Source organism: Bos mutus, chromosome 3 (assembly GCF_027580195.1).
Source record: "Bos mutus isolate GX-2022 chromosome 3, NWIPB_WYAK_1.1, whole genome shotgun sequence".
NCBI lineage: Eukaryota > Metazoa > Chordata > Mammalia > Artiodactyla > Bovidae > Bos > Bos mutus.
Window position 1 is genome coordinate 9,236,579 of NC_091619.1, and position 19,061 is coordinate 9,255,639.

The 19,061-nt window shown below is 47.7% G+C and overlaps 1 protein-coding gene across 1 annotated transcript in view; it reads right to left on the minus strand.

Moving 5' to 3' along the window:
* LMX1A (LIM homeobox transcription factor 1 alpha) overlaps positions 1-9,219 on the minus strand; it is a 175,802-nt gene extending 166,583 nt beyond the window's left edge. The window contains exons 1-3 of the mRNA XM_070363132.1: positions 8,845-9,219; positions 7,993-8,090; positions 5,580-5,766 (exon numbers count right to left, since the gene is read on the minus strand). Of these exons, the coding sequence (XP_070219233.1) occupies positions 5,580-5,766; positions 7,993-8,068 (263 nt within the window). The 5' untranslated portion in view covers positions 8,069-8,090; positions 8,845-9,219. The remainder of the gene's footprint in view (positions 1-5,579; positions 5,767-7,992; positions 8,091-8,844) is intronic.
* Between the last annotated feature and the right edge of the window lie 9,842 nt (positions 9,220-19,061).

Below are 19,061 nucleotides of genomic sequence, written 5' to 3' on the forward strand. Positions count from 1 at the left end.
CTGGAAATAGGACAGGACTATCCCATACAGGAAACTTTCTGCTTCTTTTGGGGGTGGGGGAGGCACTCATCACCCCACACAGTCCCTAATCTTCCTTATCCCACCCTGTAAGTGGCTTACCAAGAACTCTCATCTGAAGAGGCGGGCATGTTAGAAAGATGTTAAAAAAAAAAAAAAAAAAAAAAATTCAAAGCATTTAAGTACAGCTAAGATTTCATAGTTAACTCAAATTATTTTTAACTCTTTCTACGGTGGCTGTGATTGTACTTTACCCGCCATGGTCCGTTTCCCAGTACTGTACAATATACTTAACAATCAACTTAATATGGATTATTTCGAACTTGATATAACACAACAATGACATCTTGTATACGAATTTACCCCAAGATGCTTTAATAAATTCCTGGAAATATAATGAGTATTTTAAATTCTTGTCTATTTTCTCACTTCTGAACATTAGAATCCAAATCATTTCTTTGACCATAAAAAATAATTAGCTGATAATTTAATGAAGGGAATTGTTCTCATTAGAGAAACAGTAGCTACTCATTAACTTCAAAAAACCCTCCAAGAAATAAAAGCAACAGTGAAGAGGGCTCTCTAAAATTAGTAACAGTATTTGGGGTCACACAAAAGTTATAAATAAGAAAAATGAAACTAAAAAGCAACACAAACAATGAATTATCAGAAGAGCTCTCGTCACTGAAATCTGAACGGCAAAAGCAGCTCCTTAGCTGGGTGGATGACAAAATCCCAGAATTCTATAGTATGCAAAACTGAGTTGAATAAATAACTTTTTTTTTAATGTGCTCAATTTACGTTAAGGATAAAAAGAATCCCACAAGCCTACTCTGAAAGGAAATGTTCATATCTAATCCCCAGAATACTATTAATATCTACTCCTACTCTCTAATTTTCTTTCAACATTTGAAGTCTGAGATTCAGAAAATCCTACCTAGGGACCAATTCATATAAAAAGAGAAAACACCTCTGAACAAAGACTGTTTCCAATCACCCTTTAAATAAAAAAAGAGATAAGTCAGCTTGCACAAACACAGTCGCAGACCATGGACAATGCTTATCCCAAGCTAAGAGCCCCCTGCAATTTAATGCACACATCAATTTAATACCTAGCTGTGTTTGATTTTTATATGCCTAAATTTTACCATGCCAGGCATGGGGCCAACAGAAGATGAAGTAAAAATCTAACAACTGCCTCTGTAATTTCATCTGCGGGCTCCTTTTATGAGGAACTGATGTCCAATTTTAATCTCCAAGTAATGTCACAGTAATAAAACCAAACTAACTCTCCTCCCTACACACCTCCTACACTACCTTGATAAAATCCAATATTAGTCCATTACTGATCCTAATAGAGATCATTACCTCAGCCGTTTTCTCCGTGGGGCTGCCAATCAGCAGGTCAAAAGAAAGATACAGAGAAAGTTCTAATGAGGGATATGCACCTCACTTCATTGGAGTCCCTTTCTTCAGAAAAGTTGGTCTGCTCCAAAAGAAGGGGGGGGACATGGACTGGCCCTCTGAGAGAAGGTTTCCCAAGACCTGCGATTTGCTGACATGTGGGGAGTTACCATGCTATAAGAGGAGCCCTGATGACAGCAATAGTATCCCACACTGCTCCTAGGATGTCCAGAACAATCTAAGGGATGATGATAAACTTCATATGTGAGGGGAGAGGGCCCTGCCTGACACACAGAGCCGCCAGACACATGAAAGAAACAATATAAATTTGATTTAAATGTGGGATCTCTTCCAGAAACCTTAATTATCTATTGTATCACCACATTCCTGTTAATCAGCAGCCTCTCCTGTCTCCAACTTAAGTCCAGCTACAGTATTTGTCTGGAAGACATTCAGGGAAAACTCCAAACTAACCAGATCCTGGAGGACTCAGTTAAATAGGGAACAATAGTTATACAAGTAGAAGTTTCCCCAAGCTGAAAAACACTTTGGTTATTTGCTAACTTTCAAGAACTGTCAAAGACAGTTGAGTCCAACGTTTAAGCGTTCACACCTATAACACCTGAGTTCTACGTGACAGGACGCTCCTTCAGCAATTCTGTGCACGTATCATCCCACTGAACTAGCCATTTTTCTTTGATGGCATGTCATGCACAATAAAGGTCACCTCCAGTTCTTAATTTCTGGATATTCATATATCAGTTTTCTACACTCCAACTTTAAATGCTTATTTGTTTTGGATGCTGAGAAGATAAATTATTCCTAAGAGTGTCATAACGTATGAGACAAATATTTAACGAAATGCCCTGAAGTCCTCAAATGGATGGTTGTACGTCTAAAATGCCACTGTCGATTCAGTTTTTAAAAATTAGACAAATGTGGTGTTTGACATCAAGAAGATGTAACAACTAGTTGATAGAGTAGAATTTTCACATTTTAACTGGCTGTCTGACACCATGAACAGGCAGTTCATAATTCAAATGCAAAAGTGCCCAACAGTCAGAAATGTACATACAAATGGCTGACATAAATATGATAAGGCCACTGTGTCAATATGTTTATGAACTCCACTGAAGACTGCACATTAGCTATATGGTTTTTTTTAATGTGTAAAAATAGCATTTGAACTTCATTTATTCTGGAGACAAGGGCACTGCCTGAATTTCATTTCTATGAATTGTTCCATAATTCACCACTAGTGTTGTCCTACAGCTTTAACTTCTATCTTAATTTCCTCTCCATTCGCCTTGGCTAGGCCTCAAATTTTTAAAAAGATTCTAGGAAAAAGGCAAAAACTATCTTTATAAATGCATTTGTGAAAGAGGAAATGTGCTCTGTTTTATGACTATTATCTAACACTAAATTGCATCCCCCAGAGGATAAATTTCTTCCAGACAACTTCTATTCAATACTTAGTCCTATGGTCTAAGTAGAGGTTTACAATAAATACTCAATAGCTAGGATAATATAGGCTATAAGCCTCCTGAAGGCAGGCTTTGAGATATTTTCTCAGTATTTTCCCATCACCAAGTCTACTTCCTTGCCTGTAGAAGCTCAAAGAGCTTGCTGAATAAAGGAAAATGTCTTGAGCCTAATTTTAAAACAAACAAACAACCCCCCACCCTTCCCATTTTACAGCAACTACCATGAAGGCTAATGCCATTAAGATTATCACATATACTACATCCCGGTTTGGTTGAAAGAAGAATGGGATATGGATGGAGGGCAGTAGAGAAAAACCGTAATAAAATTAAAAGACAATGGCGGCGCTGGGCACACACAAGTGCTGATGGTGAGCAAAAAGAGATAAGCAACTCCATTTTGGACATCTGTGTTAAAATCAAAATTAAAAGCCCTCATGGTAACATCAACACCTCTCTGAACAATGTAGCTCACACTACTCTGTAAAATCTTCTTGGTTCTGGCCAACAGCTGGCAAGTTGATCCCTGCAATTTTCCCTTTGCAGAAATAGCTTTGTGCAGGAAGAACTGACCCTAGTGGGCTAATAAGCCCCAAACCGCCGCCAAACCTGGGAGGCTGCAGTGAAGGGACATTGCTGTGTTAAGTACTTTACAACAACTGTTTCTTCTCCTCTTGACACAGCCTGACTTCCTTAAAGAAGATTTGACTGGCCAGACAGCTGTGTTGACCCGTAAGCCTTCTTTGATTCGTGATTTTTTTTTCACAAACAGAATAGAAATTCACCACCCAAATCCTTTCCTAAGCTCCCATACTTTTGAATTTGCTGGTGTTGTGCCTGAAGGATGTGGACATTTCAGTAATCTATAAGCACAAAGATAAAGATTGGGTCTACGCAATCCCAAAACTTTCAGATGGCAACGGGGGCGGGGGGCGGGGGGGGGTGAGCAGAAGCTTTATCCAAAGGTGGTACTTTAAGTTGTGTGTGCAAAATTTGCTTTTTTACCTAAAAGTCGCACTTTTCACTCAGACACTAGGGCAATGAACAATCAAGACCAGATACAGGCACATCTTTTTTAAAAATGTACAACTATACCCAATGTTACCACTTTGGGTAATGGTGATGTGCTTTCCCCTTATTTCTGTATTGCTCAACTCATTCAAAATCAGACCTCTATTTTTTGTGTGCTGAAAAATGTAGTTATCTTTTCAAAACAAAGCAAAATGTCCAGTACTCCATCCACATAGGGGTAAAATGCAGGAATACTGTATCAAAGGAGTGTGAGTAGCAGAAAGAATTTCTGTGTGTGGTCACTGGATCTGATGACTTTGTCAGTTTGCAGTAAACCTCAGAGGCAATGCAAAAAAAGAAGATATTTCTGTTCTCTCTCTGAGCTTTTCTGTGTTATACCGAGATTTTCCCTGCACACCTCATTTCATGGTGTGTTTTTAATAACATCATAGGAACTGTTTTTCATGAACACTAAACCTCCCTTGATTTTCCTCATATACTGCTGTCCCTTTGATTCACCAGTGACAAATGCGGAATTTTCCTGCGCACGTGCCCCCAGGGCACTCCGTCACTTATACCAGTCCAGAGTACAAAAGCAGAGGCCTCCGTTTCAGCCATTTTTCTTTGCTTCAATACCCTCCACGTCTCTGTGAAGTCAGTGTCCCCATTATTTAGCCATTTTTGACCCGGAAAAGTAGTGTCTCCCCACCCCACCCTCTGCTTAGCTTTACTAAGCAACTCCAGGGCGGGCCTGGCCGGAACCAGCAAATCCTTCAAACTTCCATTCCCCAGTGTCATCCAGGCTTTAGACATTATGAAGATCTAGAATTGAAATAGTCCACTTCCCTAAATACCTGGTTCGTAACTCTCCTCATCACACACCAGAACGTTCATGTCGACCGGCCAAGACCGGTCCATGTCGAACCTGCCGAGCGGCAGAAACGCACCCCCAGACAGGAATTAGGGAGATGGCAGAGGATGGAAGACGTGGTCTGGCTGCCCGTGTGGCCCGAGGGTTTTGGAAAAAACGGTGTAAGGGGTAGGGAGAATACAGGGAGCGAAAAAGCCAGCAGGGTGTGCGTCGCCTCGGAGTTCAAAGGAGCAACAGCTTTGTGCCTGAAGCTCAATCTGTTGGGGACCCCAGTGGACAAAGTCAAGGAAGGAAGGAGCACAGGGCATCCAAGCTGTGGGATTGAGACTGCCTCAGCTCTGCGCATAAGCGTCTGGGTGGCACAGACAGGTGGGTAAGGTGGAGAGGGAACCGGAGAGCAGAGGTGGGCCACTGGCAGCTCCGCCCCCCCTCCCCCGCCCCCAGGGCACCCCAGTGAAGCGGGGAAGGGAGAAACAAGGTCGATGGGATGGGATAGGAGTGTCCACAATGGAGTGTCCTCGGGGGAATGGCCAGGTCCAGAAAACTGGACGAGCAGACCATAGAGAAAGCCATCCCTTGGCGCTTCTGTCGGGCCCCAGCCGCTACCGCGCCCATGGGCGCAGTCCTCCGCTGCCCCGGGGAGCTTACAGGATGGAAGAGAATGGGCACTTGCGTATCTGAGCACGCGGGTGTATCCTGCACCTTCCAGAAGCAGATGAGGGGTAAAGAAGGACAGGGTCTCCCGGGCTCGCTGATGCGGTGTGGGGGAGGCGATCCGAGGCGCGGGCACTTACTTCTCATAGTCATACTTGCAGTAGAGCTTCTTGTCCCGGTAGAAGCAGGTGGTCTCCAGGGGCTCTTTGCAGGAGGCACACTGCACGCACTGCTCATGCCAGAAGCTGTCGTTGAGCCGCAGCAGAAACCTATCCGAGATGACCCGTTGACAGCCCTCGCAGACAGACTTCGGGCTCACCGCTCTGCCTACAGCACCAACAGACGTCCACCGATGAGCCGCGCTGGCCCAGCACCCCACCACACCCAGCCGGACCCTCTACAGATCCATCACTCCACACTCACGGATTACCCCCGCGGGCCCCACCCTGGAAAGCCCCCTGCTAAACATCCAAGCCGAGATTTGGAGAGCACAACAAAATCAAACCAAATAGCGTTTCTGATAAACAGGGACTATTTGGGAAGGTTTTAAATTCTACCAGGGGAAGGGGGAGAAATCAATAAGTTGCCTTTAATTATCAAACCTATCCAGGTATGCACAATCCTGCACACCTCATGTAAAAATCAGCCTACAAATAAATTTGTGCTCCCAGGTTAATCAGCTAGTCATCAAATAATTCACCATGCTTGTCTCCATTGTCTATGATTAAAACTATGAGTGTGTAAAAATAATTCTTTTCTGTTGTTGTTTGGTTTTATCCTTTGCTAAAATGCAATTTTGTTCTATTTATTTGGAGGAAAACTTTATACATTTTCTTTGCTTCCTAAAAAGTCCCATGCCTGCAAGAAAATACCATTCCCGCCCTAGGCAAACGGTATTGTTCAAACCAAAGAGCCCCAAACTGCTGGATGGCCCGCAAATTGCAGATGGGTTTTTTCATAATTAAGAAACATCAAAACGGAGAAAAGGGGGGTGGGGGGAGTAAAGAATCAGGACTCCAAGACACTGCAGTGTCGGGCCAGTGTTCCTGGAATCAGGCGAGCTTAGCAGCCACGAAAGAGGGCTAAACCAAACCCAAACCGACTCAGAGGGAAAAGGACTCTTCTCAATCCTAACCTTTGCACTTGCGTCCGTTTTGTTCCTTTAGTTTTCGGGTGCGGATTGGGAGGGTTAGTTTTGTTTTTGTTTTTAGGGTTGTGGGATGCTCGGCCACCTCTGTCACTTTGTCGGCACGTTTTATTTAGAGAAGGCTTTGTTCCCCGGTAACAATACTTTTGCGAGAGATGTCCCAAAGGGCCTGACGCTTCCCGGTTTCCCTGCTACACTTGGCCCCTTTCCCCTTAGGAGACACGGCTATCGGCTCAGGAGCGCCCAGTCACCTTGGGATTCAGGCAGGCACTGCTAGAGGTAGCGAGCTCTTTAAAATGTTTCCTATTTTTTTCTGCCCTGTCTCGGCATCTAGGGCCGCGACCCCGGGCGCAGAGAGCGGACCTGAGGCGGGCAGGGAGCACCGGACTCGCCGTGATGCCCGCTGAACGCTAGCCCTGACCCTCCGGGTCAGCTCTGATTCTCTGGCTCTTCCGAGGCTGTATGGAGTCGGGAAGTTTCTGAAAAGGCGGTCCAAAGAGGGGAACGCGGTGCACGCGATTTCGTTTCATCTGGGGAGTTGGGGGGCGGGGTGGGGGGAGGATATCCTCTCTCAGTCCGGTTTCTCCAGCCGAACTGTCTCATCCTCCGCCTACACCCCGCTCTAGCTGTTCCGAGTTAGGAAAAGGGGCAAGAAGTTTAAATGACAAAACGAAACCCCGCTCCCCCGCTAAAAAAAATTAAAACACCCTTCACCAAACTTGAAAAGCATCGAGGGCGGCAAGGTGGGAGTGAGAATCCCTGGCTTCGGTTCGGTTTGACCCGCGTATGGGTTGAGGCCCTGGGTTCGCCGCTCCTCCGTAGTCACTGCGAAGGGACTGGGGAGACCCAAGAGGCAGCGGGACCCGCGAGACGAGAGATCCGGCACCAGTTAATTAAAGCCGAGGCTAGGGCCCCGCCGCGCGGGCTAATCCCCGCGATGCGCTGCCCACCCGCCCGGAAAAGCCTCTTGGCGGTGCTCGCGGCTGAGACTGGGGCTGGAGTTGGAGGCAAGAAGCCGTCTCGAACTTGGGTGCTTTGGACCTCGGGTTTGTGTGCTCATCCCTAAGTCTCCGAAAAGAGGGCGGCATTTATGAGATGTCGATCAGCTCTATGATTAAAAATCCATCCTTGGGTATTTTTAATCACTTGCCATTCAAATGCCCGCGAGCAAGCTCGCCCGCCCCTCGCGGCTCTGGGGAGTTCGGTGCCCGGCGCAAGAGGCCTGGGGCAGCTGGTCGGTTTAGGGTGGGAAGGACCCACAGGTTCTGACAGATAGGGAGTAAGCTCAACTGAGTGTACGAAGCGGGGCGCTAGCTCCCCTACTGCTGTGTCCCAGCGAGCTGGACGCCAGAGCTGGGGCGTGGAGGAAAGACTGTGCGCCCGAGGCGCACGGCCTGAACACTCACCCAGCAGCGAGGAGAAGGAGGCCGACGTTTCGATGGCGCTTTGGAAGTTCTCCTCCATCTTCAGGCCGTCCAGCATGTTCGGACCGCGCGGGGAGGACCTGTAGACGAGAGGAAACGACGCTTTGGGCGTCTGAGCCCTTCAGGACGCGGCACACGCAAGCCGCCGCACTCCTGGGAAAGGACGGAGGGAGTGTCCAGGGTGACCAGAACGAGCTGCGAGGGTAGAATTCAGCCAAGAGAAATGTGGGCTAGGAAGAGAGAAAGCAGTCACAGCGAACTGCTCGGACTGATCTGATTTCATTCGAAGCCAACGCGTTAGTACTTAGGCCTCCGCCCCCCAACTGCGTTTCTCCTGCCCCTGTCCCCCACCCCCTCACCAGGTCCCCAGCCCCAGGTTTCCCCACCCCGAGTTCGACTCCGCCCCAACCTATACCAGTCAGGGCCCTAGGGATGCCTCGGCGGGAACCCAGCTACTAGTGTAAGAGATAAAGGAGTGGGTAGTTTCCCTCGCGGGGCCGAGCCCAGGCACGCGGAACTATGAGGTCTACAGCCCGCGCCCAGACCGGCAGCGTTGCGTCCCTCACCTGCCCCGGCCGAGAAGGGGCAGAGCAAGCGATCCGGAGAGCGTCCCGCCAGCTCCCAAACTCGGGGCGCTGGGATCTGCCAGGAGCGTGCGGGGCGCGCAGGGAGGTCCGCCCGCCGGTCGGCCGGTGCAGGGAACGTCTGCAGGAGCGAAGAAGTCGCCTCGGGGAGGAGCGCGGCTGGCCCTGCTCACACTTGGATGCATTTCAAATCAACTTTCAGAAACACGCCCGCCCGAGCTGGAGCCTAGGAACAGGCAGCCTTCCTTACCTGATGGGTGAACTCGCTCCCCGTGGCAGGAGCCAAAAGAAGTTGCCGAGCGCTGCGGGAAGCTTCGGCAGGGGGAGGCGCAGGCCCTCGAGGCTGCAGCCGGAGCAGCCGCCCCCGGCTCCGGCGCGCCCGGGAGGGAGCCGAAGCGAGCGCCGGCCCCTGGCTCCGCTCCTCGGCGCGCCCGGGCCGGGCCGGGACGTGGCCGCGGGCGGCCGGCCTTGTTGGGACGTCCTGCCCGCTCGCGTCCTCCTCGGGAGGAGAGGAGGGCCCGATGCTTCTCCCGGTCTAGAGCGAAGGCGGAGGCCCAGGGTCCTGGGTGCGAGTCGGGCCCTGCTTGGCTGGGGCGGATCCGGCCGCTTCTGACAGGGACCGCGGCGCTGCGTGCGCGGCGGAGGGAAGGGGGTGGGGTGCGCAGGGAGGGGGCTGGGAGCGCGTCCCGTGGAGGGCCAGCGGTAGTCCCTTCCCAGCCCCGCGGCGCAGCCCAGCCTCGCGGCCACCGCCGGGTGAGCTCCTCGGCCGATGCTGTCCTCCCGGGCACGCAAAGTTTCCTCCTCTCCACGTGTACTGCTACCTCTGGCCGCGCTGACGCCGCCGCTGCCCGTGGCTCCGCGCCCCCGCTACGTTTTCGCTGAGATCTCGCCGCCACCTGGACCGCGGCGCCCGCACACTGGTTCCGCGGCCGCTCTCCAGCCACCGCAAACCTCATGAGCTGCGAACAAGGCCAAGAAGCAATTTGCCGCGCGTGGCTGCGGGACCCTGAAGCTCAGAGTTCTTCAAGCCCCTTCTTGGTCACCCGGGGCCCCCACACGTTCCCAACTTCCATTGGGCTGGAAACGCCGTTTACCGTTTCAGTTCGAAAGCCTCTCAAGGATGGGGTGTGCAGATGCCATAGGATCCAAGGCCAGAACTTGAATCATGCTCCTGGGAGCGACTACATGGGATCTGACCCCAAGGCGACGAGCTCCGAATACCACCGCGCAGGAAGTCAGCTAAGGGGGCATTCTTAGCGGAGCAAAGTATCTGGGGGTGGGGTGGGGAGAATGTTAATTCACTAAACCTCCTAACCCTAGCCTCCGGTGGTAGAACTTTAACCCCTGTAGGAGCAGAAACTGTCTCCTGTGTATTCCAGGAGGTTAGCACAGTTCTGCGTCCCAAGTAGATGCTAATTAAGAAAGAAAAATCGTGACGCCGCTAATACTTAACCGCATATTTCTTTTGTTTCAGTCTTGGTCACACAGTTAACTCATTTAATCTTCACAACAACCCTATGAGGTGGAGACATTATCCCAATGTTAACAGGCAATGAAAACAAAACACTGAGGGCGTCTGAATACTACGGGAAGGTTCCATTCAGTGGGGTTCTCCGGGGGCCCCTCATGTCTGAACTGAATAGAAGTGAATTGCCATTGCCACGCATTTTGGCACGTCGAACCTGAGCAGAGGAGATGCCACTGAACAAGCTTTGCCTATTACCTGCTCCAAGGACAGGACAGCTGTCTTATTTTTAAAGAAAAAGTAGCGGCAGCGCTTGCTGCAGTGTGCTTAAGGGCAGTGACCCCACTGTAAGTGCGCTAGGCCAGTAAGGGCAAGCCAAACACTGAATATCACTTCAGAGAAGGCAGGGAAAAGGGCAAAGAATTTAATGCTTTACATTTGAACGTTATTTTACACTATTCAAGGCCCTTTCACACATGTGATTTTGCTTGATCTTTACAACAAACCTGTGAGGTAGGCAGAACAAACAGTTTTCTCCATTGTTTCAGATGAATCTTTAGGGCTTAGCAAGGCTGGGAGATTTCTCTGATGTTGCCCAGATGGCTAGTGGCATGTCCCCTGACACCAGTCCTTTGTCCTTTCTGTCACCTCATGTAGAGCAAGAGGTGGAAAAAAAAAATGTGTATAAATTACAAGGATTCTTAGGATAATACATAAAATAGAAGTTAGGGAAGAAAAAAGGTTAGGCAAATACAATCATAAAGAATATTTTTAAATGCCCAGCAGAGTTTTGGTTTCACTGAAGGTCTTGAATTTGTGAAATATGTTAACCAGTGATGAGAATATTTATGTTAGAGGATATCCTGAAAGTGGGTAGATTCTCATTGCATCTGTGGCCCAACTTTTTCAAATGGGCCTTGTATCTGGAAAGTGGCCGATTAGTGTAGATTACCCAAGGATTTGGTGGGAATGTTTTTCCCTAGATGGTTCTTGGGCATCTGGCAGGATGCAGATGTGTCTGATAATACATTGTAAGTCATAGGGTCCCTGATGCAAAGCCAGGCACATATATGTGATCAACAAGCAGTTGACTGATGGATGAGGGATGCACCCACCCTTTGGCAGGGAGAGGGAGCGCCTCAGTAAAGGTGAAAATACAGCGGGTCAGGAGTCAAAGGGCCTCAGTTCCATCCGCACCTCTGTCACTAGGTCGGTTGCAGCATCAGTTCATTTCTCTGGCCAACAGTGCTTCCCTTTGAAATGAGAGGGCTATATTTTTGAAATATGGGCTGTAAAGCCCTCATATTCTAAAGTTAATGTAATCAGACTACCTTTGGACAACGGGATGGGCAGTAGAACCAGTGTATCCTTATCATGTGCTTTGCAGAATCTAAGTGTAGACTCACTGATATAAGTGATGTGTCTAAACCAATACAGATAGCAGTAGCAGTGCTTAGTAGCCAAGTTGTGTCCCACTCTTTGCAACCCCATGGACTGTAGCCCACCAGGCTCCTCTGTCCATGGGATTCTCCAGGCAAGCATACTGGAGTGGGGGGGCGGGGTGCGCCATCTCTCCAGGGGGTCTTTCCGACTCAAGGATCGAACTCACATCTCCTAAGTCTCCTGTTTTGTTAGGTGGATTTTCCACCACTGAGCCACCTGTGAAACCCAAACCAAGAAAGATACACCTTGTTTATTCAGAATTTTCTCTTGTATGATTTATCTTACCTCTGCCAATAAATTAGAGATCATGAATCCCACTCCTACACCACATTCTTTCACTGTGGTCTTAATCCACTCAGTGACATGAATGAGTGAACAGGCATATTTCTATTTGTGAACCATCCTTTTTTGCCTTGTGTTTTCCAAACACTATTATTTTACCTTTTTAATGAAAAAGATAACACAGAGCCACCATTCAGAAGCTCTTTATGAAAAATAAGCCAGGTTCTCCCTTTTATCAGGAAGAAATATTTTTTTCCAAGAGTTTGTCCAAGTGGGGGTAAACAGACATTAGAAGAGACATCCCAAATTACAGACTTTTTGAATTGGAAGTGACCTTAAGGCTCATCAGGTCCACCCATTCCATTTATATGGTCAAATTGCTTCCCCTAGAACGGCCACCTCTGGTCCCTTGATTGCTTAGAGCCGGCCACTCACAATGTCAAATCCTAGTTCCAAAATCTGTCATATGTGGGCAGAGCAGTCTTCTCCATCCACTTCACTTTGCTCTGAACCTGCCCCAGTTTTTCTCTATCTCTCATAAATTATGACAGCCAGACCTGTTGCAACTTTCCAGCGATCCTGTGTTCCGGGCCTCATCTCCTTCCTCTGGCCATAAAACACTCATTAGCACAGTCAGATTTTTTGTTAGCCTTTTCAGGGGCTGGTCACTGTTGATTCAATTGCTCAGTTCTGTTCCATACAGGCTACTGATCAGCCACATCTTCCCCAGGTTACAATTATACAGTTGGTCTTTGGCCTCAAGTGTGGAAACTTACTTATCCCTGGTAAGAGATAGGCAGCTGTTCCAAATATCAGAAATCTTGCAACTTCAAAGCTGTGTCGTAAGCCTGGTGGTCTGCTTTAAGGAGAAAATGTGGAGCCCTTGCCAGGCTGGCCTTCCAGCTGCCATCATTGGTGAAAGTGGAAGTGAAAGTCGCTCACTCATGTCCAACTCTTTGCAACCCCATGGGCTATACAGTCCACGGAATTCTCCAGGCCAGAATACTGAAGTGGGGAGCCTTTCCCTTCTCCAGGGAATCTTCCCAACCCAGGGGTCAAACCAGGGTGTCCTGCATTGCAGGCAGATTCTTTACCAACTGAGCTATCAGGGAAGCCCAGGGCAGACAAAAGCCAATGAATGAGGAGTCACCATGGGGCTCCAAGAGGGTGCGCAGGAGCCTTGTAACCTGGGGGTACATCTTTCAGTGGGAGGTGACCAGATCCCGTTCAAGTCCTCTCCCATCATCTGTGTCCAGTCAAGCAGTAGTCTGCAGAAGATGGGGTTGAGACATTCAGACCAGTTGTGGAGCTACCGCCTTTCTATGACCAAAAAAAGAGATCGGCACAACCATACTCCTGAATCTTTGTGGCTGAGATTGGGAGAGAGGACTGGACCCACGCTTGGTGAGAGGGAGGCAGAAAGCAAGGGAGAAGGACGTCCGGCTACAGAGTGGAGGTGACAGGAACATATTTTTTTACTTTCCTTTTCTTGCTCTCATTTCTGTGTTTTATTAAGGGAAACACAAAGGGAAAATTGTGTTATTTGTTAAAAAATGTCAAAGTGCATTTCAAGCAAGAGGAAAAAAAGCAGACACATTACTGCCTAGACAGGAAAGGCAATACGCTGATGCTAAACGGGGCAGCCAGAGAGGAGTTCGGCAGGGACACACTGCAAACGCACGCTCTCCTGACTTCCAGGGTCTTTTCCTGGGACCTTCCTGGCCCCACATGGACAGGAACATCTCTCGAAGGAGCTGGAGGACCAGGTGCCTTGGGGCTTTCTGGGGTGAAAGGGAGCATCCCAAATCAGCTGCTCCAAAAGAAGGGAAATCAGGTGATGTCCGAGCCAGGTTCTTCCATCAACATGATAAGGACAGCCCTGGACACAGAGGAGACTCATCCAGGCTGACAAGGCACCATTTAAAGCATTGCACTCTTTGCATCTTATAATAGGACCATATACATGCCCACTTTATCTCTGTCTTGGTCTATGAGCTCTTTCAGAAAAGGATCCATATCAGATTCAGCTGTGTTTCTCCTGTGCCTGAGTGAGGCTTATGCCCTAAAGTTTTTGTATATTCCATGGCATAACTGAGTGAACTGGAAAGAACATACCTGGGCTTTGGGAACAGGGTGGGCCGAGTTCAGATTTGTAAATGGTTTAATCTTAAATCACTCAATCTCTCCACTTTCCAGTTTCCTTACCTCTACAAGGAGAGGAATAAAATATTCCTCAAGAGTTGATAGAGATGATGCATCTGGTTAACGTGATGTTTCTGTCTCACTCTAACCTCCCCATGAATGAGCAGATACAGTTTCTCAAGGAAGGTTATTTTCACCTTGCCCTGTCCACATGAGCAAACAGGAGCCATACCAGGGTTTAGACAGCCTGCATGTGTCTAATGACAGCAGTTGTCACTGGGTGATTGATATATTCCTGTGCGTGGGGTAGGGGGTGCTCTCTGGCTAAGGGGATACAAGGCGATTACAGAATGGGTCCTGGGGTCACACAGACTTAAGGTCGAGCTTAATCCTGCCACTTAGGATGAACCTTGGGTAGGTTTCTTTATCTCTCCACACCTTAGTTTCCCCATTTAATAAATTGGTGAAATAATTGAGTTGTTTCTCTGTGTGTTAAATGAAAAATACATACAAAATACCTACCATAGTGACAGGCACACAGTGAGATGAATTTCAGTGGCCACCACCACAGCCACCACCATCATCGGCGTCATCACCATCAGACAATAAGCACCTCTGCTGCTGCTGCTGCTGCTAAGTCACTTCAGTCGTGTCGGACTCTGTGCAACCCCAGAGATGGCAGCCCACCAGGTTCCCCAGTCCCTGGGATTCTCCAGGCAAGAACACTGGAGTGGGTTGCCACTGCCTTCTCCAATGCATGAAAGTGAAAAGTGAAAGTGAAGTCACTCAGTCATGCCTGACTCTTAGTGACCCCATGGACTGCAGCCTACCAGGCTCCTCCATCCATGGGATTTTCCAGGCAAGAGTACTGGAGTGGGGTGCCATAGCCTTCTCCGAAGCACCTCTAGGACTGTGTTTTATTACATCTGTGGCCCTAGTACCTAGCACTTAGGGGGTGGCATCCAGAGAATGTGACTGGAATTACACTGAACAGAATACCTAATTGAAGACAGTCTTGGCAGTAAGTGAATTTCAAGGGCTGGCTGGCTCTAGGTTCCACGTTCAATCTGGGAAGGAGTTTCTTTTGGAACAATCCCACATGCTCCTAAACAAGTCCCCATACTCGTGCAGACTTCCTGCACAAGCTTCTCATTTCTGGGCTCTGACAAGCCCCCTCTTGACATGTACACGTGGTACTTCACACTAGGTACCAGGAACTTGGATGCTATGGTGTATGGGGTTGGGGGAGGGAGCGGCGGGTACAAGGAGTAAACGCCCCAGGCATCTAAACAGAGAAGGACCTGTGAAGAGACAGGTCTGTTAACATCCTGCGCTTGGCTCCTCTGCCCATCTCCCCTCTGTGGGTTAGGAGGAGGGCCCCGAACTCAGGGCCCAGGGCAACACTTGGGGGGCTGGCTAAAGCTTTCTTCAGCACCCCAGACAGGTGATACCCAGAGGCAGCTGAGCACTGAGCAGGTGCAGAGACCACCTGCACCAGCCCAGTAGCAAGACCACCACTACTTACAGCTATTTTCAGGAAGGAAGGGCCCCCATCGTCATCTTCACCCATCAAGAATATGAAACCAGAGTGGCTGCTGCCAGAATACTTAGGATGCCCCTACTCCTTAACCTCGGAGAAGGCAATGGCACCCCACTCCAGTACTTTTGCCTGGAAAATCCCATGGACAGAGGAGCCTGGTGGGCTGCAGTCCATGGGGTCGCTAAGAGTCGGACATGACTGAGTGACTTCACTTTCACTTTTCACTTTCACTTTTCACTTTCATGCATTGGAGAAGGAAATGGCAACCCACTCCAGTGTTCTTGCCTGGAGAATCCCAGGGACGGGGAAGCCTGGTGGGCTGCCGTCTATGGGGTCCCACAGAGTCGTACACAACTGAAGCGACTTAGCAGTAGCAGTAGCAGACGCCTTAACCTATACACCTTCTCATTTCTTCTGAGAAATCTACCCTGTTTAATATTGTTAATATTGTCAATTGTTAATTTATTTACATAACATATCCCATGTATTTCCAGACAAGTTTTCAGGTCGCATATGAATACTACCAATATTGAAATGGAATTTCAATTATATACAGGAGACAGAAAAGCAAATCATCCCCAAAATAATGATGCAGGGCTAATCATTTAATCTTGAGGTTTATCAATAACCTCAGATATGCAAATGACACCACCCTTATGGCAGAAAGCGAAGAGGAACAAACAGCAACTTGATAAAAGTGAAAGAGGAGAGTGAAAAAGCTGGTTTAAAGCTCAGCATTCAGAAAACTAAGATCATGGCATCCAACCTCATACTTCATGGGAAATAGATGGGGAAACAATGGAAACAGTGACAGACTTTATTTTCTTGGGCTCCAAAATCACTGCAAATGGTGACTGCAGCCACGAAATTAAAAGACACTTGCTCCTTGGGGGAAAAAGCTATGACAAACCTGGTACACAGCATATTAAAAAGCACAGAGACATTACTTTGCCGACAAAGGTCCATCTAGTCAAGGCTATGATCTTTCCAGTAGTCATGTATGGATGTGAGAGTTGGACCGCATAGAAAGCTGAGTGCCTAAGACTTGATGCTTTTGAACTGTGGTGTCGGAGAAGACTCTTGAGAGTCCCTTGGACTGCAAGGAGATCCAACCAATCCATCCTAAAGGAGATCAGTCCTGAATATTCATTGGAAAGACTGATGCTGAAGCTGAAACTCCAATACTTTGGCCACCTGATGTGAAGAACTGACTTATTGGAAAATACCCTGATGCTGGGGAAAATTGAAGGCAGGAGGAGAAGGGGACAACAGGATGAGACGGTTGGATGGCATCACTGACTTGATGGACATGAGTTTGAGCAAGCTCTGGGAGTTGGTGATGGACAGGGAAGCCTTCGTGCTGCAGTCCGTGGGGTTGCAAAGAGTCAGATTTGACTGAGCAACTGAACTGAACTGACTGAATCTTTTGATCATGATAGGATGTTAAATGTCATTCTGAGTTTACAAGGTGAAACAGAAAGTAAAGCCCTACAAAACTGCTCTGATCTCATCTAACTGTGTATCAATTGTATTTACACATCTAGTTGGCTTTAGGAGAAAGTCTGTAATAAAAGAACCAAACTATATAACTCATGGCAATAGAAATCAGATTTGGGACCTCACTAACAGTGCTGGAGCATTTTTACTTTTATATATTGACTGTCTCTCTCTTCTTCCTGAAAGAATTTAACATAAAACTGAAGGTGGATAATGATAAAATAGAACTATAAGATCAGGAATAGAGAAACAATGCAGATATGCTAAATATGAGTTAATAGGCACCTCCTGAGGGCAGGAGCTACGTCTATGTTTTGCTCACCTAGTTTGAGCTAACATTGCTCTGAATACTTTCTTGGCACCTGTTATGTTTGAATGTTTGAATGAGCAAATGAATACTGTGATTGCAAGTCAAATTTGTCTTTGAGTTTCCTGGTTCAGTTCAGTTCAGTTCAGTCGCTCAGTCGTGTCCGACTCTTTGCAACCCCATGAATCACAGCACGCCAGGCCTCCCTGTCCATCACCAACTCCCGGAGTTCACTCAGACTCACGTCCATTGAGTCAGTGATGCCATCCAGCCATCTCATCCTCTGTCATCCCCTTCTCCTCCTTCAGAGTCTTTTCCAATGAGTCAACTCTTCGCATGAGGTGGCCAAAGTACTGGAGTTTCAACGTTAGCATCATTCCTTCCAAAGAAATCCCAGGGCTGATCTCCTTCAGAATGGACTGGTTGGATCTCCTTGCAGTCCAAGGGACTCTCAAGAGTCTTCTCCAACACCACAGTTCAAAGGCATCAATTCTTCGGCACTCAGCCTTCTTCACAGTCCAACTCTCACATCCATACATGACCACAGGAAAAACCATAGCCTTGACTAGATGGAGTTTCCTGGTAGCTAGAGCAAAAAGGGGAATAGCCAGTCTACAGATACTTTTGCACCAGTATTAGAGTCGTGATTGTGGGTTTGTTTATGTAAGCAGTCCTCATAGCGCTAGATCTCTGTGCCCAAGTAGGTAAACAGTCAACCATTCCACCCTAATCTTCAGCATTTCTTGCACAAAATGAATATTTGCTGCATGAATACATTAATGAGATCATTAAAAGGTTCTTTGATGCATCTAAAATATAATCACTTCCTTTTCTTATCCCATAAATAATTTATCTACAGTCCTTTTTGAAACTTGAAGAATGGTGGGGGGCAGGGGGCGGTATCTGTCAGGAGGTTATTGAAAGTGAAGGCATTCCAGGCAGATTGAGTGAGCACACCAAGGGCAAAAAGCCAAGGTGAGTTGCTGGAGGATCTCTGTGAACACAGGGAAGTGAGGCAAGCCAGGAGGGCTGGATACTGCGCATTAGAATTTATTACCCTGGAGGTAATAGAAAGCCTTTGAAAGTTGGAGACTGGAGGAGTGAAATATTTAGGCATATGGTCTAAAATGACTAAATCTGGTAGTGGTGTGGCTGATAATTCAAAGGCAAAACAGGGACTTCCCCCGCAATCCAGTGATCAAGACACGGTGTGTCCAGTGCAGTGGGCGTAGGTTCGATCCATGGTTGGAGAACTAAGATCCCACATTCCACATGCTGTGTGGCATAGCTAAACAAAAAAAGCAGAAGAAAGTGAAGGTAGGCTAGATAAACTTTACTACTCTGGTATAAGAAGTCCAGGGCCTGGATCAGGGCAGGGACAGCAGCCATGAAATCAAGTGGGATGAACAAAAAAGACTTCTCAGAAACCAAGTCCAAAAAGCTCAGCGTCTGTTTAGTTGTGAGGTGAGGAGGAAGGAAGGAGAAAAGTAATCGAAGAAGCGTGGGGTAATGTTGAAACAGAAGTGGGAAATGCGGCAGAAAAAAACAGCTGGATGGGGTGCAATAAGAAGTTTGGTGACTTTTCAAGATGTTTGCACATTCATTATCTCATTGATTTCATATGCAAGCAGAGTGAGACCCGCCCTAAACGTCAGCCTGAAAAATACACTGCCCCTCTTTGGAGCTGCCAAGTTTCAAGCACCAAACCTTTGCCTCGGGTTCTTGCAGCAACAGCAGGGCACCCACCCGAAGGTGCTGCACCCATTCCAAGCAACCCGGAGTCTTCCCAAG